This window comes from Rhinatrema bivittatum, chromosome 10 (assembly GCF_901001135.1).
Source record: "Rhinatrema bivittatum chromosome 10, aRhiBiv1.1, whole genome shotgun sequence".
NCBI lineage: Eukaryota > Metazoa > Chordata > Amphibia > Gymnophiona > Rhinatrematidae > Rhinatrema > Rhinatrema bivittatum.
In genome coordinates, this window is record NC_042624.1 from 101,324,904 (window position 1) to 101,350,748 (window position 25,845).

The following is a 25,845-nucleotide window of genomic DNA, read 5'->3' on the forward strand; positions in this document are numbered from 1 at the left end:
ATTCCATATTATTTTTTAATTAAAAGATATAAAAATATATAAAAATTGACACACAAAAAATTGTCATGCACAGGAGGGTGAGATTAACATTGAGATATATATATATATACATACACACACACATCTGTACCTATTTAAAAGGCTGTCTGTCATTCTGTTGTGTCTGTCTGTGGCCACCAGATGGCGCTCTGAACAGTGGATGGGGTACTGTACAAAGACAATATGCTCTGTCTGCAAAGCCGTGTTTCCCAGGGACCCATCCACTCACAGGCTCTTCTCTCAATGTGTTAATATATTAAAAGAATATTTATCTTTTCCACTTTTTGTTTGGTTTTGAAAATGTACATCAGTTGTGAACTGGATAACAAGCAATGCCAGGTATTAACTAATAAGCCTTGTCTGCAAAGCCCTGTCTCTCAGGCAAACACACAGATAGGCACAAACACAAACACAGACTCCCACTCACACATACATACAGCATCTTAAGGCACCACCAGACCCCTTTTTTAGCCACTGCGAGTCAGGGTCCGGGTGGCCCTTTTCTTCTTTGGCCGTCGTGAGATGGAAACCTCAGCAGCCATTCTGCAGGCCTTTTCTTCTGATGTTGGGCAGTCCTGATTGAGTGAAACCTAAGTGGGTGGGGCCACAGACCCCTGTTCCCTTCCCCACTGGATATGGCCTGTTGCCAAAATATATTTAAAAAAATATTTTTTATAAATCTGCGCCAGTCCCCTTCCCCAATGCCTCCGCTTCAGTCAAATAATCCTGGCCCCAGAGGTTGAAGCTCCAACCCTAGCCCAACCCCTGGACCCCTCTTTACTCATAAAATTAGTCGTGGTGGTTCAGTGGGGGCTCAGAGCACACCCCTAGGCTTTGGACTCTGCAGTCACCATTTTTCAAAATGGTGCTGCCTGGCCTTTGCCCTAAAACTATGGCTCTTTTTTTATTCAAGCTTTGCATCTCTGAGGACTTTTACCACCTGAAGGAAGGCAAAAGTACAACATTTATTTATTACTGTTTAGGGGTGTGTCACTATAGCAGGAGTACCTATTGTTGAGAGCATGTCTGCATTCATGCTCTACACATGCATACATGGCTCACAAAGCACAGGCAAGCAGAAGCAGATTGGGCTCTGGCAGAATTAAGCCAGGGTGCCCAGGCAGTTGGCAGGATGCCACGACCCTTCCAACCAAAGAGATCCATAAGCTGGCACAAGTGAGGTGCAGGGTTGATGGAGAGCCCAGGCCCCACCAATCAAAGAGATCTGGAAAGCAGGGAAAGTGACGAGAAGGAAGTAATAGCGACCAAGTTACATGGGGTGAAAGAAGGAGGAACAGACAGGCGTGGGCATGGGAATGGTAGTAGATGGGAGGGAAAGAGGGAGGAGAAAAGGAGGAAAGAGGATAGAAGGGAGAAGGGAGGGCATTGGAGAAGGAGAAAGAACATGGAGTAGAGAGTGCAAGGAGCAAAGTGTGTGACCAGCACTACACACCTATTTCAATCAGTCTCCTCCTCACTGTGTCCCTGCCCACATACTCAGCACAAGCCCCACCCCTACACACGTGCCACATAAACCACCCAACTCCTCACACACAAATATACACAACCTACGCTGCTGGATCAGGTGGATGCACCACAGTTTGCCAATAAAGGAAAGTGAAATGGGCCATTGTGTCTCACTATAAGTGTTGCTTTTCAACTTGTTTTAAAAGCCTGAGAATTTGATTATTATGAAGAGTTCATTCAAAGTGTGGACCGGAGAAGCTGGCAACCATTGAAAGGATGTGACGGCGACAGAATCTCAGACAACAGCTTTATGGAGTATGATAGAATACCAAAACCTCACCGAAGGTTAAACATATTAAAATATAAACATTTTCCATCTAACTTTACTTAAGGATTTAGCACATCATTTTAAATCAGAAATGCAAAGAATGGAAGGGAGGAGACCAGCTCCAGTACATCTGTAACACCACAAGCCCATACTCCAAAGGTGTTCTAATGAAACGTCCTTGGAAAGTAAGCAAAAAAAACCCAAAACACACAACTTATGTGTGTGTGGGGGGTGGGGGGGGGGGGGAGAAGGAGGAAGGGGATGTTAAATTGTGTTTCAATGCCGTTAAGAGCTGTCCAGATCATGGTTCTGATGACACCCCAAGTTCAATAGACGTATCCATATTTTTGAAATGATGCAAAGTAGTATGGATCATCCCACCATCAGTCATCTTGAATGTGCAAAAATAAAGGTAAACAAATTAAAAAATGGTAAGGTGATACCTTTATTGGACCAATTTAATAACATTTCGGGAGTTAACACTGCCAATCTCAGGTCAAAAGAGAATTAGCCGTAGGAAAGCAAAAGATCACATTGCTTGAACATGCGAAACAAGCTAAAAAGTGATTTCCAAGCTATGCTGAGCCAATACTGTGAATAAGATGACCCTTAAAGCATAATATATGAATACAGTTTTATATAGAAACATAGAACATGACGGCAAAGACCTTTGCAGTCAATCCAGCCAAATCGCCTGCTCAGTTTTCTAGTCCTTTCCTCTCGGCTTGCTCCATGATTTCTTGAATTCTGATACAGTCCTGGTTTCCACCACTTCCACAGGGAGGCTGATCCATGCGTCCACCACAATGTCTGTAAAGGAATATTTCCTTAGATTACTCCTGAGCCTACCACCTTTCACTCTCATCCTTTCCATTCAAAGAGGCCCATCTCCTGTGCGCGTTCATTCCTTGGCGGTATTTAAATGTCTCTTATCATATCTCCCTTCTCCTTCCTTTCCTCTAAGGTATGTGTTTACATTGTAAAGCCTGTTCCCTTATGCTTTATGATTAAGATGTTGAACATTCTAGTAGCTATCCTCTGGAATGACTCTATTCAGTTTATTCTTTTGAAAGTGTGGTTGCCAGAATTGTGCACAGTATTCCAAATTAGGTCTCACCAGAGACATATACAGAGGCAATATCACCTCTTTCCTGCTGGCTATTCTTCACATGCGCTCAAACATCCTTCTGGAATATGCTGCACCCTTTCTTCAACAGGAGGAACCCATTCCTGCTCAAGGGTCCTTGGAACATCTTTCCAAAGTCCAGAAAGTCAATGTGCTCTCAACATTCCCATCCTTGCAGCCATTCATTCAGCTATAAAATATGAGCTTCTTTGCCAATGTCTTTATCCTTGACTGGGAGGACTGAGGAAAATACCTCTTATGCACCTATTTGCTTCTCCCTCCCTCCTGAGTCTACCCTTTTTATCCCCATCCTAGACCACTCTGGAATGAAAGGTCATGGGATGGAGGTGAAAAGGGTTGACTCGGGAATAATGTAAGGAAATATTTCTTTACAGAGAGGTTGGTAGATGCATGGAACAGCCTTCCAGTGGAGGTAGTGGAAACAAGGACAGTATCCTGAATTCAAGAAGGCATGGATTAAGCAAGAGAGATCTTTGAGGGAGTGATAGGAAATTTAGAGATGAGTAATTGGTGTGGATGGGCAAACTAGATAGGTTTGGGTTTTTTTGGGGGAGGTGGGGGGGTGGCCATCACCTTTCTATGTTTCTATCTCATTTGTGCCAATATGGATGAGCCAATATGGATGAGCCATCCATATTTGTGCCAGTAGTAGAGAGAGTAGTCTCTGCAATCTCTCCATAATGTCTCTGATCTTGGCACCTGGCAGACAGATGCCTCCATGCCCCTCAGAAGTGAGTCACCAACCACCACTACCTAGATGCAGTGGTTGCTGAGCCTGCAGCTTTGGGTTTTATGAGTTCTGGTTCCTCCTTCTTCTGGATAGTTTCTCTTCCTCTAGTTCCTGCTTTTCTTTGGATGGTTTCTCCTCCTCCACTTCTGTAGCTGCATACCGGATGAGGTAAATTGGAGTCTAGGCAGAGGGTCTAATGGCTGTGATAATCTGGATCCAGCTGTTATCTTGTGGTCCAGTTTTGCTCTCCTCTCTGCTTCAGTTTTCTATCTTGGATGCCTCAAAAAGTATTTCATCTATATAGTTCTCATTGTCTCAGATGCATCTCAATGGCCTTGCCACCTCCCCTCTCAGTTTTGTTACCCATTTTCTGAAGGAGTCAACCTGAAGACATCTTTCATACTGAACTGGTTCCTCTCCATAGATCAAGATATGCAGCTGGACAGTGGAAGAAGTATTAATAATATTGGCGATAATATTGACAATACGATATTTCCCAGCCATTTTTCTATCAGGGTAATGTCTCCAAGCGGGTTCAATTTGCACATACCTAGACAGGAATGACCCTGTTCAAATAAATAAATAAATGATCTCAATCTCTAAAATTTACTTATGCCTTTCTTAATATTTTCCAAAGAAAACTGCCAAAGAAAATTGCCAAAGAAAACTGCTTTCTGAAGTGCCTAGGGTGTAATAGGTATAGGCAACATGTCCATATGTGCCTAAATGTTCTTTTTAATCAGGCCAGTGGTGCCCAATATGTTTAATATATTTTTATTGAGTGATTGCACCAACAGAATACAAAGGTGAACGATAAGAAGAGTGACTAACATAGAAACACTATCAAACTCACTAAAGTTCCATGAAAACTAAACACTCTTTTCAGAGAAGTCCCCACTAACCCCGCTGTTCCCATTCTCCCACCCCTCCCTTCCCCCCATATCCCTGCATCCCCCCCTTCCCCCACCCCAGAGACCTAAAAGCAGTTCAAAATCGTCCAGACATTCCCAAAAGTCACCTTGAGTCATTTAGAGCCAAACTACGTGCCCTGTGGGGCAGAGATTGCAGATACGGCTCCCACGTTAGCAGGAAATATTTCCGTCGTTTGGGTGAAGTCCGTGCATGAAACGCCTCCATCTGCATGAGTTTATGAAAATGTATCCTCCACGTCCAAAAAGTAGGCGGGGCCGGATCACACCAATGCAGCAAAAGGATCTTCTTTCCCACCAGACCCGCCTTCTGAAGCAACATCCGTGGACCAGGTTTTGCCACCAAGAAGCGAGAAATACAATGCATGAGCCATAGATATGGAGACATTGGTAAGGATACCCCCACCAGTCCCCCCAAATACATAGCAATATGTTTCCAATAAGTCACTATTGTGGGACAGCCCCAGAAAACATGAGCCATGGTCCCCAGCCCCACCCGGCAGCGTACACATTGATCCGTGCTTACAATGCCCACTTTATAAGCCAGCTGGGGGGTCAAATAAGCCCGGCTTAAAAATTTGAGATGCATCTCCCGAAAGTACATGTTCCCAGTAAGTCCGAGAACACTCCGTATGCTAGCTAAGAAAATGCGGGGTGTCATCAAAAAGGCTCCGTCCCGATTCCAACCGTCAACAGAAATGGCACTCGTCTCCTGTTGGGATCCCCGGGTCAGCTGCCGATAGTAACGGGATAGAGTGGGTTCTTTAACTTGATCAAATTGAAAATACCCATTCAAGGCCTTGAACACTGCCATATGTTGAGCTGGGGGACCCAGACTGCGCAAGTAATGACCCAGTTGCAAGTACCCAAACAAATGTGCGCGGGGCAGACCATACAGTTCACACATTCTGGAAAACGACAGAATCTGTCCCTCCTCATCCAAAGCGTGTCCCAAATATATAATCCCCTTCTGTTCCCAGATCCTAAAATAGGAAGTAGTAGACCCGGGGGAAAAGTCTAAGTTCCCCCTGATGGGGGTCAAACAAGTACAATGGTTGGGAAGTCCCAGGACTTGAGTTAAATGCCTCCACATTCTCCGAAGCGGTCGGACTAGTGGATGAGTAACCAACGTCGGCGGAAGCTTGGTAGAGGGGTTCATAAGAACGTAACCCAGAGCAATGGGTCTAGTAAATGCGGCCTCAGCTGTGATATTTATGAAAGGGGATTTCCCCAATAGCCAGCCTCTGACCAAGCGGGAGTTGGCAGCCAATCCATAGCGCCCCAAATTGGGAACACCCATACCTCCCCTATGCCATGGGTTTTGCAACTGATGCAACGAAATTCTTGCCTTTTTGCCATGCCAAATGAACCTGCGGATCAACTTATCCACCCAAGCCAGATCCTTGGACTGCAGTAATAAGGGAAAGTTTTGCATAATATATAGCCATTTGGGTAAAATAACCATTTTGAACAAATTGATTCGTCCCCCCAGGGAGAGGGGCAAATCATGCCATGCAGTTAGCTTCTCCTGGGTGGCTTGGATTAACCTGGAAACATTTTTACGATAAATTTGACCTATATCTATAGTCAAAATAATCCCTAGATATTTAAGAGATTCTCCAGCCCATTGAAGGGGAAATCCACCCCCCCACTGCACCTTTAGTGAGTCAGGAAACGCCATGGCTTCCGACTTGTTCCAATTTATGCGCATGCCCGAAAAGGTAGCGTAATGTTGAAACAAATCGAGTAGTGCCTGCAAGGACCTAGCAGGGGAAGTGAGGAAAAGCAGGATGTCATCAGCAAAAGCTGCGTATTTGAAAATTTCAGATTTCTCCCCCTCCTGAAATAATATGCCCCGAATAGCCGCAGTGGCTTGTATGGCTAACAAAAAGGGTTCTAGACTTAATACAAAAAGAAGGGGAGATAATGGACAGCCCTGGCGTGTGCCACGACCCACTTCAAAAGGTTCCGTCAACCCCCCATTGACCCACAAGCATGCTTTCGGGGAACTATACAAAAGTTCAATCGCGTGGGAGAAAAACCCCCCAAGCCCCATTAATTGTAAAAGCTGATACAAATAGCCCCATTCCACTCTGTCGAAGGCCTTTTCGGCGTCCAAACTCACCACCAAATAGGGGTCATTAATCCTCTGACAGAGCGCCATGGCAGTGACCACTTGACGAACATTTCGCAAGGCATATCTTTTTTGTACAAATCCTACTTGCCCTGGTTGTATCAGGGATGGCAAAAGGTGACCCAACCGATCCGCCAGGATTTTGGACAAAATCTTATGGTCCACATTTAAAAGGGATATAGGTCTGTAAGACTCAGGGATCAGGGGATCTTTACCAGGTTTCGGAATTAAGGCAGTGGTGCCCAATATAACTGGGACAATTTCTGTATCTTTCTGCCACGTTTTCTTGATCTCTGATTGCATTATTTGGTGCTTAAAGTTCTTCTATCAGCAATACTGTTCTCCTTTACCACAATATTCAGATTTCTTGCATCTAGGTTTTTTATCAGTTAGAATAGGAATGTTCCAGGTGATCACAACAACTTTTTCATTCTGTACAATTCTCTCAGTCATGATTCCAGTGCTTTTCTTTTATAGTCATGTTACAGTGTTTACACAATTTCCACTGGATAAACTATCACCTTATTAGGACTTTCTTATACAAGTCTTCTGACATCAGTGCATGACATCCAGTGACAAGATAGATAACCATTTCTAGGTCTGTCTTACAGAATCAGCACATATCTGTTTTACCATTTTTTTTCTGTGCTGGCTGTAGACCATCTTGTCTATAATGCACTATGCTACTCTGCAATTATCAATCTCTCACACACCGGTTTAAGCTCACCTTTACTTAGCCAGGTTTTGACCCAACTGGGGTTTCTGAAGCAACTCTGTATTTCCCACTATATTTGTGCTTTTCCCCAATTGGTTTTATTTGTTTACTTGTCGGATTCTTGTTGCATATAGGGAAAAATAACCCTTGCTGTAGTTATACGATGTTAGGTTCCATATTAGGAGCTACCACCCAGGAAAAAGATCTAGGCATCATAGTGGATAATACTTTAAAATCGTCGGCTCAGTGTGCTGCAGCAGTCAAAAAAACAAACAATGTTAGGAATTATTAGGAAGGGAATGGTTAATAAAACAGAAAATGTCATAATGCCTCTATATCGCTCCATGGTGAGCCCACACCTTGAATACTGTGTACAATTCTGGTCGCCGCATCTCAAAAAAGATATAATTGCGATGGAGAAGGTACAGAGAAGGGCAACCAAAATGATAAAGGGGATGGAACAGCTCCCCTATGAGGAAAGGCTGAAGAGGTTAGGGCTGTTCAGCTTGGAGAAGAGACGGCTGAGGCGGGATATGATAGAGGTCTTTAAGATCATGAGAGGTCTTGAACGAGTAGATGTGACTCGGTTGTTTACACTTTCAAATAATAGAAGGACTAGGGGGCATTCCATGAAGTTAGCAAGAGGCACATTTAAGACTAATCGGAGAAAATTCTTTTTCACTCAATGCACAATAAAGCTCTGGAATTTGTTGCCAGAGGATGTGGTTAGTGCAGTTAGTGTAGCTGGGTTCAAAAAAGATTTGTATAAGTTCTTGGAGAAGTCCATTAACGGCTATTAATCAATTATACTTAGGGAATAGCCACTGCTATTAATTGCATCAGTAGCATGGAATCTTCTTAGTGTTTGGATAATTGCCAGGTTCTTGTGGCCTGGTTTGGCCTCTGTTGGAAACAGGATGCTGGGCTTGATGGACCCTTGGTCTGACCCAGCATGGCAATTTCTTATGTTCTTATGTTCTCTTATTTTGCAGATTCCATTGCTTCTTTCCCTTCATGTGCTGGTAGATTCTCAATCATTCCTTCCACTTGCTGAAATGGGCATGGTTAGAAACTTTTGATATCTGTTGAAAGAAAAGGGAAAGACCTAACAAAGTCCCTTCCTTTAACTCAGCTGTCCTGCAAGTAAAATCAGCTAGTTTGTGGACTTCCAACCTCATACTCAAAGTCCCTGTGTGAGGTCCTGTTTGCTTGCTCACTTGTTGCTTTCAAAGTTTATCTTGTCCTTTCAGAGTACAGTATGTATTATATATCTATGAGGTATGTAGTTTAGTGTCTCCCTGTAAAATTGTGTTGCTTAAAATAAAATAGTAAACCAGATAAACCAGAAATAATTACCACAAAGATCTAATAAGATGCTACCAATCAAGGTCCCTCTGAAATTTATTTCATTTTTGACCTGTTTGCAGATGGTCAAAATTTGACCTAAATCACTTACTTACTTGCCCCTTCCAAGTACAAAGCAGTATTTTCTCCAACCAATGATCTAATCTGTTTTTCAATGATTTATAATAAGACTTGTTATTTCTTTCAGTAAGGGATAATTTTGCACTTATTTTTCAGCGGAAGTTAATTAGGGCATTTTCTAAAAGAAAAAAAAAAAAAAGAAGGATGCAAACATTGACTTTTACTAACCAAAAATATTTCTTCCTTGAATACCAATTGTAAAGAAAAACATTTTTCTCAAGTTCCTACAAATTATGCCATCTGTCTCCACTGCATCAAACTGTACTATATATTCCTTACCAACTATTGTGTATGTTCCCTTGCCAACCTCTACCTGATATCATTCCTTAACTCACAGTAGAATTCAGGAAGGTTATTCAACCCTTATCTGATGACAGAAGGGATTGTAAACAAGAGGATCGAGGGAATGCCTGCTATCTATCAGCTGTTAATTTCCGTATGTTACAACGCCAACATATTCTCTAGAGCTTAGGTCTACGCTGAAGTCAGCCATATTAGCCTGTTGACACCACAGTAACACTTCCTGACCTTTCCGACAAGCAGACTTATGTCAAGTCACGGCATCTAATGTTACCCACCACTAATATGTGTCAAACACAGTGCTAATGTTGGCTCCTCTTGGTCCATTCTGGGAAACCCCGCATAGATCAACAGACTCATACTCTTTCCATGATATAAAAACAATGCAAATTAACAATATGCCATAGGTAAAACATGGCAGATAATCCTTGTAGATACAGGAAATGAGAAAAAAAAGTATCTCATTTATGTAGGGGTCAGCATTAAAAGAGCACACAATGCTATACAGAGGCAGCACTGATTTGAATGAACTTGGACATTGCATTAAAATTGAAAAAAAGGATGAGTCCTTGACACCCTACCTCTTTTTGTGAAGTGTTCTTATTGATTTAAGAGACTGAGAAAGTTCCAGCTAACACTGAATCAAAAGATGAGAATGATCAAGATATATTTGATTCTTTATAGGGTAATGATAATGCAGCCTAACATGGAAATAACTCAAAAACATAGTATGAGAGTTTTAAAGACCACATAAATCCTTTCTTCAGATGTGACTGGTCCAATCTATCTATTAGACATCTACACTACAAATTATACTGAAGAAATAGATTAGAAAAACAAACAATAAAAGATGCAGTCCACAAGTGGTACCCTCTAGAGAAGCAAATTTCTCCTTTTACAAATGGGTATAAAACATGGACAAGGGATAACAGCAAGAAAGGAGTCTTTTTAATTAAACTATATTAGGGATATGCATTCATTTCATGTTCATTTCTCTGTGCACATAATCTTACACACCCATAAAGTTGTACTTATGCACGTAAATACAACTTTATATGCATAAATACAGTTTTATACGGGTAAAGTAATGAAACAAAATGAAAAAAAAAAAAAAGGGAAAAATGAATACAATTTTTGCTGAGCACACCCCTAAAGTACTGTATATCTTATGTAGCAGGCAGAAATGACATTTAAGAAGGTGGCAAATCATAGTTATTTTCATACTGCATTGTAGAATCTACAAAACAATCACACATATTTCAGCGAATATCCTTATTTCGGGGTAGCATAAGTACAAATTCAATTCATCCTCTGCGTGTGCTTTTTTTTTTTTTTTAAACAGACGCAACCATGTTATTTTATTAACCCGCTTTTCTCCAGGACTATATGTTACTAGAAGTCTGCACTTCACTGTCCGACAGATTTAGCAAAACATCCTTTACAAAAACAAAAAACGGAAAGGCATGACTGGTTTAGTGACGTATGTATACGACTGGTTAAAAAGTTAGGTGCAAAAGGCTATTATTGCTAAAAGAACATATTTCAAAAAATGGAAGAGAGGTTTCAAATGAAGTAAACAGGAAAAACATTAGCACTGACAAGTCAGATGCAAAACATTGATAAGGCAGGAAAAAAAGAGAATTTGAAAAGAAGCTTGCCATAGAAGCAAAAACTCATAACAATCTTTTTTAAAAATATCCAAAGCAGAAGCCTGTGAGGTAGTCAAAGGGTAAAAGGGGCACTTAGGGAACACAAGACCATAATGGAAAGACTAAGGGGTAGATTTTCATTGGTGCGCATGCGTGCGCGCTTCCCGGCGCACACGCATGGACGCGCTGATTTTATAACATTTGCGCCGGATTTTGTAATCCCCGTGCGCAACGGGGGGTAAAGTTCTGCAAATTTGCGCGGTGACGCATCGCGGCCTTCCCCAGTTCCCTCCCCAACCCCTAAACCCTTTCTCCTACCTTTTTCAAATTTTATTTGGCTGCTTTCTGCTCCATTGGAGCAGTAGAAACTTGCGCGCGCCTTTCGTCCCTTCCCTGGTAGAGCGGCAAATAGCCGCTGTACCAGGGCCGCCTCCAGCCCCACCCCCTGGACTGCCCCTTTTCTTTGCCCCGGTGCTTCTGCGCTTAAGGGGAGTTACTCACGTGGCTGGGCCTTGCGCACACTGAGTGTAGTTTCAAAGGGGCCCAGCCACGTGAGTAACTCCCCTTACGCACGCAACCCCCATTTTTAACGCGCACATGGGATTAAAAATCAGGCCGTAAATGAATTCTTTGCTACTGTGTTTACTCAGGAGGATGTTGGGGAGATACCCATGGCGGAAATGGTATTTAATGGTGACGATTCATAAGAGCTAAAAACAAATCATGGTGAATTTGGAAGTTGTAATAGGGCAAACTGACAAACTAAAGAATAGTAAATCACCCGGACTAGTATGTATACACCATAGAGTTCTGAAAGAACTAAAAAAAAATGAAACTGCAGACCTATTCAGTTTGTAACCTATCATTAAAATCATCTATTGTACCTGAATATTAGAGCGTGGTCAATGTAACACCAATCTTTAAAAAGGCTCTAGGAGTGATCCAGCAAATTATAGATCAGTGAGCCTGACATCCATGCTGAGAAAAATCCTAGAAAGTTTTCTAAAGAATACAATCATTGAACAGATAGACAGACATGGTTTAATGGGACACAGCCAATAGAAACTCTTGCTTCACCAATCTGCTACGGCTAATAGTGAGCTGGTGGATACAGGGTATCTGGAATTCCAGAAAGTATTTGACAAAGTCCCCCAGGAGAGACTCCTGAGAAAATTAAAAAACATGGGGTATGGGGGCAATGTCTTATTGTGGATTGTGAACAGATTAAAAGATAGCAATCAGACAGTAGTACTAAATGGTCCATTTTCTCAATGGAGGAAGGTAAATGGTGGAGTGCCCCAGGGATTTATACTGGGACCAGTGCTTTTTAACATACAGCTGTGCTGATAAGATGTGCAGCATTTTAAGAAAACATGAGGCATCTGTTATTTTTAATGTGTTTCAAATTAAACTATTGTGCATCACAGAATAGCACATTCATTAAACAACCGTAGCAATAAAGGAAATAATAAAAAAATGGTCCTGTTCAAAAATTCACATACCCTTAGTTCTTGGTATTGCCCCCTTTTGCATCAATGACTGCTTGAAGACTTTTGTGATAGTTGTGAACGAGGCCCTTTATTTCCTCATGTGGGAAAGCTGCCCATTCCTCTTGGCAAAAAGACTCCAGATCCTGTAAACTATTTGATTGTCTCGCATGAGCTGCATGTTTGAGTTCTCCCCAAAGTGGCTCAATGATGTTGAGGTCAGGAGACTGTGATGATGGTCACGCCAGAATCTTCACTGAAGGGTCAACGTGGCCTTATGTTTCAGATCATTGCCATGTTGGAAAATCCAAGTTCGCCCCATGCGCACTTCCTGGCTGATAAATGCAAATCCTCCTCCAATATTTTCTGATAAGATGCTGCATTCATCCTATCAGTTTTGACTAAATTCCCTGTGCCGCTGTACCTCAGACACCCCAACCACAGCAGAGATCCACCTCCATGTTTCACAGTAGGGATGTTGTGCTTCTCTTCACAGCATTTATGGTTGTGACCATAAAGTTCGATTTTGGTCTCATCGCTCCAAATTATTTTGTTCCAGAAGTTTTGGGGCTTCTCTAGGTACTGTTTGGCGTATTGTAAGTGGGCTGTTTTGTAGCATTGGTGTAGCACTGATATTTTTTCTGTTAACTCTATTGGCAGCTCATTTTTGTTCAAGTATCTCCTTATTGTGCATGCTGAAACACTCATAGCACCTCGTTTCAGAGAAGCCTGATTTCAATAGAAGTTGCTTGTGAGTTTTTCTTTGCATCCTGACAGATCTTCCTGGCAGTTGTCTCTGAAAACTTTCTTGGTCTACCGAACCGTGGCTTAGTATTAACAGAAACCATAATTTTCCACTTCTTAATCAGAGTTTGAACAGTACTGATTGACATTTTCACATCTTTGGATATCTTTTTATATCCTTTTCCTGATTTATAAACGACCTACTTTTGCTCGCATATCTTTTGACAGTTCTTTTACTTTCCCCCATGCTTCAGTACCCACCAAAGCCCTGGGTGAAATGCACAAGGGTTTCTCAAGAGCTACAAAACTCATTGACTATTTATACACAGACACTAATTACAATCAAACAAGGCACCTATATGCATCAACTTGAGTGTATATTATCAGCCCAAACATTCAAGGGTATGCAAACTTTTGAACAGGAGCATTTTTATTATTTCCTTTATTGCTATGGTTTAATAATTGTGCTATCACAGGATAGATCCTGTGATGCATAATAGTTTAATTTGAAACACATTAAAATTAACATGTTTTGTCTAATCACTCATGTTTTCTTAAAATACTGCACAAGATAAAATAGGGGCAAAAACAGTGCATATAATGAAAACGGACGTGTTGACTAATTTCAGAATGGTTTCAGTGCAAATAAGGGTGTCAGCAAGAAACAAGTGTAAGACCACCTTAAAGGTGGGAGTCCGGACCTCTCCATCATTCACCCATAGAGAGTCTAAAAGCCTAAGAAGCAATAAAGAATAAAAGTTATTTTTTTATACTTTTTTGTTTGCATATAAAATAGTATAATGTTCAGAAAAATCAACATGAGAGCAGAAAAAAACAAAACAAAACCCCGACGTCAACTGGAGTTTCGGATTCCCTGCATCAGGGGGGACTTATCTGACAATGTAGAATTCCTCTGCATAGAAAAGGACTTTGGATAATCCAGAGGGCTTTACTTCGCAGGGGAACAAACCCCAGCTGCTCTCACATTGATTCTTCTGAACATTAGACTATTTTATATGCAAACAAAAAGCATAAAAAATAACTCTTCTTTATTGCTTCCTAGGCTGTCTTTAGACTCGGTTCCTTCAACCTTAACAGTCCCAGATATCAGCATATTAATAGGAGCTGTGGGACTCGATTGGGGTCCCGCCTCTCAATGGGTGAATGATGGAGAGGTCCGGGCTCCCACCTTTAAAGTGGTCTTACACTTGTTCCTTTGCTTGCTGACACCCTTATTTGCACTGAAACCGTTCTGAAATTAGACAACACGTGTCTGCTTTCATTATATGCATTGTTTTTGCTCCTGTTATATCTTTTGTGCTTGATATTTCTATAGATAGAAAACTAATCTCCAGCTAATCCTTTCTTAAAATACTGCACATCTTACAAATTCTGCCAGGGGTATGCAAACTTATGATCACAACTGTACTTATAAATGATTTAAAAAAGGGAATAAGTGAGGTGATCCAATTTGCAGAAAACAAAATTGTTCCAAGTTGTTAAATCACAAGCGGCTTGTGAGAAATTTCAGGAGGATTTTGCTAGACTGGGAAATTGAGCATTCAAATGGCAAATGAAATGTAATATGGACAAGTGCAAAGTGATGCACATAGGGAAAAATAATTCAAACTGTAGTTGCACCATGTTAAGTTCCATATTAGAAGTCACCACTTAAGAAAAGGGCAATACGTTGAAATCCTTGGCTCAGTGTGTGTGTGTGTGATGGCGGTCATAAAAGTAGACAATGTTAGAAATTATTAGGAAGTGAATGGGGAACAAAACTGAGAACATTATAATACCTCTGTATCACTTTATGGTGCGACCATACCTAGAGTACTGTGTGCAATTTCTGGTTGCCATAGCACAAAAGAGATTTATATATTTATATTATTTTTAAACAAATATAACCTGCACTCTATGCAATAGCCTGAGGTGGTTTACATGACAAACATACATAATCAAGATGCATAGAACAGTTTGAAGAAAGGACAAACACAATATATATCTGAGTAACAGTGGCCATATTTTTCTCGGTCCAAGGGTTTTTTTTTTTCTTCCTGTAAACCACACCACCCAGTGTAACTCATGAAATGCAGCAAAGGGGTCTCTTCCCCAAAGCTCAGTCCTGCCTCTCTGCACGTGTACAACTCCCTCTTTTCATGGAAATGATCAGAATAAAAAAAAAAATGTTAATTTTCTCTTTGTTCCCCTGAATTCTGTACCATCTTCTTCGAAAAAGATTATTTTCACTGGTGAAGAACACACCACAATTTCTCTTTTGTTTTTGTTTGGACAACAAGTTTGATATACAATGAATAACTATGCCTCTCTCATGCTACATATCCCAAGAGCTGCATTACGTAGACTGCAAGATTTTCTGCCATGGAGAAGAAATTGACACATATTACACTAATACTTCCCCAAGGAGAGCTTAAAATACAACAAAATTAAATAAATACATAACAAGGGCCCTTGGATTATTACCCTTGCTAGTGAGCAGCGCATTAATTTTCTACTGCCCTAATGAGCTTAACACGATCATTAAGAAATGTAAATACCACTTCCATTAATATTCTCAGAGTTGTACTAAAAAAAAAAAGGAAAGACAATAGTATGCAGAGAGGAGAGATGAAGGCTTCACTGAAAAATCAAGAGGCCGTCAATAAAATCAAGAGGCCGTCAATAAAAAAATCAAGAGGCCGTCAATAAATAAAATCAAGAGGCCGTCAATAAAAATAAAAATAAAAATCAAGAGGCCGTCAATAAAAATCAAGAGGCCGTCAATAAAGAGTGGGTGGCTCGCCAGAATGACGGCTACTGCCTGGAGATAATACCCTTATTCAATAAACATACACATGGTTACTGTGACTCCAACATCACTCTAAGCTACAACAGCAAGAGGAAATGTGGAAAAAAGGATTCGCACTCACAAAGTGGGGAGTAGCTGGCTTGTTACGGCGGTTACTACCCCAAACCAAATAAGCCTGATACTTCACTTTCAATGCATATCCAGCATAGCTCTCTGCTTCAACGGTAGGGGAGAAGAAAAACTGATACTTCACGCATAGCTCTCTGCTTCAACGGCAGGGGAGAAGAAAAACTGATACTTCACGCATATCCAGCATAGCTCTCTGCTTCAACGGCAGGGGAGAAGAAAAAAGGATTCGCACTCACAAAGCGGGGAGTAGCTGGCTTGTTACGGCGGTTACTACCCCAAACCAAATAAGCCTGATACTTCACTTTCAATGCATATCCTGCTTCAACCGCAGGGGAGAAGAAAAACTGATACTTCACGCATATCCAGCATAGCTCCCTGCTTCAACGGCAGGGGAGAAGAAAAACAACCAATAAGGGCTGAATAACACAGTCTGGGTAAAACAAATAAACATGGGTGTAGCTTGCTTATTGCGGCGGTTACTACCCCTACTACCCCTAACTAATCAAGCTTGATATTTCACTTGGTTGCAGCTCCATCACTGCTCTCTACATTCATGGTGGGGGTGGAAGAGAAATAGGACCAAAGAGCTAAGAGAAACAGATAAGTATGAGAAAAAAATGTGAAGCTTGCTGGGCAGACTGGATGGGCCGTTTGGTCTTCTTCTGCCGTCATTTCTATGTTTCTATAAATTAATTTTCCCATTTTGTGCATAGAGAGGAAATTTTTATAGAATAAAGTCCAAAATAAAAAAGGATGAGAGAATGAAATGGAGAAAAGAAAGAAAGAAAGAATTCAATAAATACCAGAAACAGAAAAAAAGATGGGAAACTATTTTTGTTTTTAAAAGTCTGCAAAAATATTTCATGAGGCAGGAATAAGTGAACTGTAGACCTCAACAGGCCTGGATTTATGCATTTGCCTCCAGGCCAGATTTTTAAGGCACCACCAGTTCCCCGCACCTGTAAAATCATCGCTTATTTTTCCAGGTCCTCCCCAGGCAGCATGCAGGGAACAGCAGGAGAGGGTATGCAGAAGGGAGCAAAGCACTTATATCCTGCTCTACCCTGTCTGCTCCAGCTTCACCCCTTCCCTCTTCTATCTCCACAGGAGGGGAGGGAGAGAGGCTGAAGATGACAATGCAGGCAAGACATGAGGGGAACCAGGAGGGAGTAGAGCAATTGTTTTCTGCTTGTAGGAGTCTGCTCCAACCTCTCCTCCTCCCCTCCTGTTTTAATAGGCAACACTGGGAGAAGGGAGGTCTGAAGCAAATACAGCTTAGCCTGTACCTATGATCCCAGGACTTGGGACTCAGCAGAGAGGGGGAGGAAGAGTGAGAGCCCCCTCCCCCCAGCATAAGTCAGGGGATCAGTGAATAAAATTTAGAGAGTTGTCTAGTGGTTTGAGCAGTGAGCTGCAAACTAAGGAAACCAGGATTCGAAACTTGCAGCCGCTCCTTCTAACCTTGGGCAAGCCACTCTACCCTCTATTGCAGTGATGGCAAACCCCAGTCCTCAAGTGCCACAAAAACAGGCCTGGTTTTCAGGATATCTACAATGAATATGCATGAGAAAGCTTTGCATGCACTGCCTCTATTCTGTCTCATGCATATTCATTGTGGATATCCTGAAAACCTGGCCTGTTTGTGGCACTCGAGGACTGGAGTTCGCCGTCACTGCTCTATTGCCTCAGGTACAAACAGATTGTGAGCCCACCGGGGACAGGGAAAACACCTACAGCACCTGAATGTAATCCGCTTTGAACGGTCTGAAAAAGTGGAATAAAAAAAATCAAATAATAATGGCGATAATATTATAGAGAGGGGAGGGAGGGAATGCGAGTGTCGGGAAGGGGGGGGGGGATAGTGAAAGGGAGAAAGTTGATACCTATTCCCCCTTCTTCCCCCCACTAATTAGCAACTTCAGGGTGACCACAGCACTAAGGTTACCGATCCCCGTCTCCACTGCGGCCCAGAGCTTGGAGCGTGCTGGCGGAGATCTAGATGGCGCTGTGCCCTTCCCTCTTTTTTTTTTTTTTTCTCCTGCCCCTGGCAGCAATGGGAAGACATCGGCGCAGGGCTCGCGAGCAGGCATGCGCTTACAGGCCCCGCAGGGACCCCCCTCCCCGTAAACCCTCATGCCGGTTTCCCTAGTAACAGGAAGCCTTTGCAGACTAAGGGGGAGGAGCCCCGCAGGGCCTGTGCTAATTTATTTCCATTGCTGCAATGGGCCATGCAGGGGAGAGGATTTGAGAATAAGGGGGGGGGGGGTGCAGATAGGCAGAACCTGGGCAGGGACACCCTGAAGCTCACACCCTCTCCCTTCCTGCTTTCCAGTGCTCAGGCCCCCACCCCACCCACAACCACCAGCCAAAAGTATCAAATCCAGTCCCGGTCCTCAAATGTCACTTAAGGTCCATATTTTTATTTCGTTGGTTTTTTGTTGGTTTTTTTTTTTTTAGCATATCCATAACGAATACTCATGAGATCTATTTGCATGCAGTAGCTCTAGTTTATGGTTATGGCTCGCGACCATCACCAGTACAACTGAGGCCATTTTGAAGCGATGGCATCTTCAGGGAACTCTCCAACACAATCTCCCAGCCCCCCAAAAAAAGTGCTTCCTTCATTTGCTGGATATATTTTTCACTCCAATAGTAGCTTGTCCAGGGTTTAGAGGTACGCTGGTCTTGAAGAATCACGTTGCTTGCTGGAAATGTTTCTTTTTCTTATTGTCTGTGAATTTTGTGTGTACCACAGCCAAGGCATGCTCCTTCTCTTCCAAAGAATGCAGTTATATTGTGCTAAAATGCTATACGACTGAAAATTTAAAAGACAAAAACTCCTGCTAGGAGGGGAACAGAAATACCCAGCTATTATTTATCAATTCCAATGCTGAGCTCCCGAGGACAGAGAATTTTCGATAGTTAAGGAATTTATGCAGAGCTTAGACACACTTGTCTAACCAGAAAGTAAGCAAATAAAGCCTGCATGCATCTTTTCCACAGACTGTGATACCTGTTAGCGGACCTACACAAGGATTACCCCGAGGTAATACTGTTCATCAGACTGACGCTGCATTTTCTCACATGCGAATGTGTGAGAACATAAGTGTAACTCGTGAATGTGGGCTTTGCTATCAACTACCGTAAAAAAAAAAAAAAAAAAAAAAAAATATATATATATATATATATATATTCTCAACCTACAGTGAATAACTTTTTAGCTTCTCTCCATTTTTTGTTTCCAAGTTTAGTGACTGAGCAAAACTAATATCTTGGTCATTAACTGATGATATAATGCAAAACAACATCCATGACACACAGATTAGAATTTAGTTTGATATAATTAATTCCTGCATTGCATGAGAACTGATGGAAGGGTGACAGCCACTACAAATAAGCTTCACCCCTTCCTCTCCTAATCCCACAGGAGGGGAGGGGGGGAGGCTGAAGATGACAATACAGGCAGCGTACGAGGAGAGCCAGGATGGCAAGGATGACAGGATGAGGCAAAAAGGAGAGGAAGAGAGCAAACAAGGCTGATGGGAATAACTCTCCTGGTTTGTTTTTAACCAACTCCTTCAGCTCCGTAATAAAATTACTTAATTGGGAGTCGAAAGAGGATGCCTGTTCAAACAGTAATGTCTCTGGGTGGAAAGGTCAAAGGTAGAATCCTACATCTTTTCGACGGCCCCCCCCCCCTGCATGCTAAAAGTTAGAAATCTATTCTACCTGCCTACCCAGACAAAGCTGCCTCTGAGACAGGAGGGCTGGAATAAAATCGGCAGCCGGAGAAACTGGCGGAAGAGGAGGAAAACCAATCACCGCTCAAGGTAAGGGGTGAAGGAACATGCATGTGCCGGTCTCAAAACCATCAAAACGCACACAGGTGAGGGACAAGAGCATGGCCACGCCGTGCTCCTGCAGCTCCCGCCCCTTGTTAGCACATAAATACAGCAAATATCACCCCTCTGATGAGTTTTTTTTTGGTGAGAGTGGAGGGGTACTCTCTCCTAATGATTTCTGTGAAGGAGGGGGGGGGGGAAGGGCACAACCCCCCCCCCCCCCACCACCATGCCCAGGGGCAGATTGCAGGAAAATATGGGCCGGGGGAATTTTTTTTTTCAAAACTGGCCCATGGGTACCTGACGCCCTCATGCACGTCCCCTGCAGCACATGTATCTTCCGGCGGCAGCAGGATGGGCTCTGCCTTGGCCTTGCAGGCCTCCAGGGCCGTTGCTAGCTTTTTTGCTGACCTGCGTGAACAATTACTGTGCTGCCCCCTCCCCCCAGGCATCATTCAGTCTCTGTCCCGTGCCCATCAAAAAAGCAGCCCAGCTCCCTCCAGCAATCTATATTTTTATATAATGACAACCCCCCCAAACAGAACCCATGGTCAAGGGAAGAGTATTAGGTGCCCTAAGCAAACCTTACATTCACACACACACAATTCAATGATGAATTTATAACAGATTTTACATGGAAAAAAAAAGAACATTAAAAAGTACAATCTTCTGAGGCAAAATATCACTTACAACATGCATTTTATATTAACATGCACTGCTGGGATGCCAACCAGAAAATCCTGGGGGGGGGGAAAGACACTTGGAACTCCTATGGAATTACATTTTTTGTAATGTGTGCTGGGTGTAGGCTTGGCTCTCAGAAAGCCATGAATAAATGGAATTACCATTTCATTATAGTAAACCCGACAACCCAACATGAAAAAAAACTATATTCTAATTCTGGGGACACCTCACAAAAAATAAAATAAAATAAAATAAAGATCCCCTCCACTGCTAAACAATTTGTGAAGTAACACAAACCCCTGCAAAAAAAAAAAAGAAAAATGGCACTTACAACGTTGCCAAATCTTATAACAGAACTGACTCTTAGGACTCAAATAACAGCAACCTTATGAAAAAGAAGCAATGCAAATACTACACCAGGCCCTAGAACATTAATACACCACCTACTGGGATAACAGAACAAGCCAGACTGCTACAAATCTCTACAGAGAAACTACACACTACAGCAATATTTTATTTCAGACGCACACAGGCAGAACACAGAATGACCCTTATCCAATAGAGATGAGCTTCGTTTTTTTTTCTACCGGGTCATTTTTTGAGTCGGACGCTTTGGGGTAAAGTTCGTTTTTCCTCGGTTAGTTTTTTGGAAAAACGAACAAAAAAGTAAACCAGGAAAAACAAAACGGGCCCAAAAAAACGACGTGGGAAAACAAAGCTCAAAAAAACCCACCCCAAGCATTAAAATTTACTCCTGTGGCAGCTGTCGTTCAGCGGATTCCTCGCCGCCACGGGGACAGGCTCTTGTGGCAACCTAGTTTTGGCGGGTCTTCTTTGCCGCCCTTCCAGGAGTGCAGGGAAGTTTAAAAATATATATACCACGTGATGGGAGCGACCGGCCCACCGGGGGGGGGGGGAGGAAGCCCCATCCCCATCCCCCGATAGGGCAATCCTCCCCTGACTGAACCTTTAGGCACTGAGGTTTCAAATCCAACCTTGACTACAGGAATCTGTCATAGAGAGCAGCATTCATGTTGCTTTAGTCACAGAAAGCTGCTGCTGCTGCAATGTTTGGCCTATATGGGGGGTGGGGAATGGGGAGTGGTGGGGGCGTGAACACAGAGAGAAAAACAGGAAAGCTCCTCCAGCATGACTGCAATTCCCTTTACCAGCAGGATCACATCTGCCAGGCTGATCTCACCACAAGTACACATAAAGCTAAAAGCTTAGCAGAAAAACTTGCTGGCCAGCCAAAATGAAAAAAAAACAAAACATGAGAAAGTAAACACGGTTCAATACGGTGCATAACACAACCCACGGTGTTAACACAGGAAGAAAAAAAAACTACCTTTGTACTGATCAAGTCTGCTAATTCTGCTGGAGAACCCCCTCCTCTCCCCATGCACAACGCTAAAGCAACAGGAAGAGAGAATTCCCCGGAAATGTCCCTCCTTACAGCGAAACCGTACCGCTCCGGATCGGCTTCTCAGGCTGCCCTGCGCGCCGTTACTATGGTTTCTTCGGCTGCAGCACCGAGAAGCAGGCGGACCAATTAATCCCGTCTTTTCATCTGCATAATGAAAAATATCTAAATTAAAAAAAAAAGGGGATGAGTGACTAAATAAAGGAGTATGAGAAGCAGTACTTAAAAAAAAAAAAAGCTTCAGCTTATGCGAGCGCACAAATTCACGACTTTACAATGAATTACATGAACGAAGCTGCTAGAGTACTGTTTTATTAAATTATTCAGCTTTTTCCAGTCTCCCGGTAAACCAGACAGGAGCTGCTAATGCTCGGTCTTGGGGGGAGGCGAGGGGGCAGGGTGCAAGGTTAATCTATATCTTTTGACAGTTACGTTCCTTTTACACAAGGTTTCATTCTACCACTAAATTTATATTTTGTTGTAATGAGCAACTTTGAATACGGATTTATAGTCCCCTTTTTTTTTTTGACTTGTCATTTTAATCTTGAGTTTATTGCCAGGTTGCTTTTTTTTTGTTTTGTTTCCTTGTGCCTTTTTTTGTGTGGGGGTGGGGGAGGATTGGTTGGAAAGGGGAGGAAGATCAACGTGCAAAGATATTTTAATTTTTTTAAAAAAGTATTTATATACCGCTTTTGGCCCTAAGGCACAGCACAAATTATTATTTTCGATGGCGAGATCAGGACTTCAGCTTTCTAATGTCAACAGTACTGTGAAGTTGTCTTACTCACACCCCCACGTGCTGTGCATTTCAGTTCGTCTCCTGGGGGAGTGGCATTTGGCTTCTTTCTAGCTAACGATGCAGGCTGTGAAGTTCAATCTACCCTGACTGCTTTCACCTGCAGGAGGTGCCCAGCAGCTGAATATCATGTTTTTGTGAATAATGTCATAAACGGAAACATTTTGGCCGCTATTCGCTGTGGAGGTAACTTTTGAAAGGGTTTACACACGTCAAGGGGCTTTTGAAAATTGCTACGATATATGCCTCTTTTAAGATATATGCCTCTTTATAACGAAATCACTGCATCTTTGGAGATTCAGCAAGACCGGTGTTTATAGACTGCCTTTGTAAGAAACTGTTTCAAATCAGTCCGGTTGGTCTTTCAAAAGTACAACATTTGAAAAGTAACTGCAAGTGATTGAGAAGTCCGGGCGCTCTTTGTATAATATTAAGAGACGCCGTCTGGCTTGCTGATGCAGTTGCCTTTCCATCTTGGATGGGGTCTGTCAAACAATGCGCATTTACATGTTGCCAATTAGTCTTGAAGTCAAAATAAAATAAAAAATAAGAAATAATAAAAAATAAAATAAATAGAAAAATAGAAAATAATAATAGATTGATCATATTAATAAATAGAGCAAAAATTTTTTCTATAATTAAGTAGCTCCCCTTTTTGTGAGTTGATCTTTTAAGAGTGTAACACCTCTGAAAACCGAACTCCTGCGTCTTCAAAAAAGTTACTCACAGCCACCCTGACAGACTTTTGAAGTGGAGAAATTACTTACCTGATAATTTTGTTTTCCTTAGTGTAGACAGATGGACTCAGAACCAATGGGTAGAGTGTACTCATCATAGCAGTTGGAGACGGATCAGATTTCAATCTGACTCAGCCCTGGTACATATACCCCTGCAGGAAGTGCAGCTCTTCAGTATTCTCCTCGAAAAGCATTGTGGATATATGTGTGACTGAATAATTTGAATAACGATTAACTTTATAACTTGGATAACTTGATTAACTTTATAACTTGGTTAATTTGATTAATTTGAACTGGTTGAATTGGCTATAGCTGGAGACCGCCAGTGCCCTCAACCGAGAAACATTGACACCCGGTAGGGTGGGTGTCCTAGATGAAGGAAAGCATGGCTTACCTGTGAATCACTCGCTCCCAGGGATGTCCCCCGAGAATTCCATGAGGAAAGGCAGCCATGGGTGGGATGCTGAGTCCATCTGTCTACACTAAGGAAAACAAAATTATCAGGTAAGTAATTTCTCCATTTCCTAGCGTGTAGCAGATGGACTCAGGACCAATGGGATGTATAAAAGATACTCCTGAACCGGGTGGGAGGCTGCCTGTGACCCACTTAGTACTGCCCTTGCAAATGCTGGGTCCTCCCGAGCCTGAACATCCAGGCGGTAAAACCTGGAGAAGGTGTGGATGGAGGACCATGTCGCTGCCCTGCAGATCTCGGCGGGTGACAGCATCTTGGTTTCCGCCCAAGACACTGCCTGGGTTCTAGTAGAATGGGCCTTGACTTGTAAAGGTGGTGGTTTGCCTGCTTCTACATAGGCCGCCTTGATGACTTCTTTGATCCAGCGGTCTATGGTTGCTCGCGAGGCCGCTTCCCCTTGCTTCTTCCTGCTGTGAAGGATGAATAGATGGTCCGTCTTTTGTACGGATTCCGACCTTTCCAGGTATCGGACTAGGAGCCTGCCCACGTTGAGATGGTGTAAACTTCGAGCCTCTTCCGAATTCTTATGCTCATCTGGCGATGGTAGTGAGATGGTTTGGTTGAGATGGAAGTGAGACACCACTTTGGGGAGGAATGACGGAACTGTGCGTAACTGGATGGTTCCCGGGGTGAATCTGAGAAATGGCTCCTGGCAGGACAGTGCTTGTAGCTCGGATATACGACGGGCTGAACAGACTGTCAGCAGGAAGGCTGTCTTCAATGTTAATAGTCGGAGAGACAGGCCACCGAGAGGTCTGAAGGAGGTTCCTGCTAGGAAATCTAGGACCAGGTTGAGGTTCCAAAGAGGCACCAGCCACTTTAGGGGTGGTCAGATGTGCTTGACTCCTTTCAGGAAGTAGGAGACATCCGGGTGAGAGGCTATGCTGCCGCTCTCACTCTTGGTACTGTAGCATGACAATGCTACGGTACCAACTCCTTGATTGGCCTACAGAAGGGATTGTCCCTCAACTCCTTGAAGGAGTTGAGGGACAATCCCTTCTGTAGGCCATTCTGTAGAAATTCCAAAATCGCAGGAATTTTGACTGAGCATGGTATGATGTTATGGTCCTCGCACCAGGCTTCGGATACTCTCCAAATCCTTATGTATGTTAGGGATGTGGAGAACTTGCGTGCTGGGAGTAGGGTGTCAATTACTGCCCCCAAGTATCCTCTCCTCCTTAGGCGAGTCCTCTCAATGGCCAGACCATAAGAGAGAATCGAGCTGAATCCTCGTGGAGGATCGGTCCCTGTTGTAGCAGGTCTCCATGTGGAGGTAGCAGCAGGGGGTTCCCTGCCAGCAGTCTTCACATGTCTGCGTACCACGGTCTTCTTAGTCAGTCCAGGACCAATAGAAGTACTGGTCCCCTGTGGTGTTCTATCTTGTGGATGATTGCGCCCAATAGGGGCCACGGCAGGAAGGTGTATAAGAGTCTCCTGTGGCCAGGTCTGTACCAGGGTATCCATTCCCTGGACTGGGATTCCTGCCTGTGGCTGAAGAAACTGGGTACTTCGGCGTTGGACCAGTTTGCCAGGAGGTCCATGGTTGGTGTTCCCCATTGGTTTACTATCAATTGGAATGCTGTGGTTGACAGTTTCCATTCTCCTGGATCTAGACTTTCTCTTTCCTGGCAATGTGGACGGCCGAGATCTCTTGAAGATTCACTTCCGCCCATGACATTAGGAGGTCTATTTCCAGAGACACCTGTTGGCTTCTGGTTCCTCCCTGACGGTTGATGTAGGCCACTGATGTGCGTTGTCTGACATTACTCTGACCGCTTTGCCTCGGAGTCTGTGAC

General features: G+C 42.9%; 1 protein-coding gene across 3 annotated transcripts in view; it reads right to left on the reverse strand.

Moving 5' to 3' along the window:
- The window catches only part of CACHD1 (cache domain containing 1), a 271,565-nt gene that overhangs the window by 123,254 nt on the left and 122,466 nt on the right, over positions 1-25,845 (reverse strand). The window contains exon 1 of one of the 3 annotated variants that reach the window (XM_029617728.1): positions 21,967-22,089. The exons of 1 other annotated variant lie outside the window; for it this stretch is intronic. In XM_029617728.1, the coding sequence (XP_029473588.1) occupies positions 21,967-22,020 (54 nt within the window). In that variant the 5' untranslated portion in view covers positions 22,021-22,089. Of the gene's footprint in view, positions 1-21,351; positions 21,469-21,966; positions 22,090-25,845 lie in introns of those variants that run through there. One more of the 3 variants, XM_029617730.1, reaches the window with a different exon arrangement.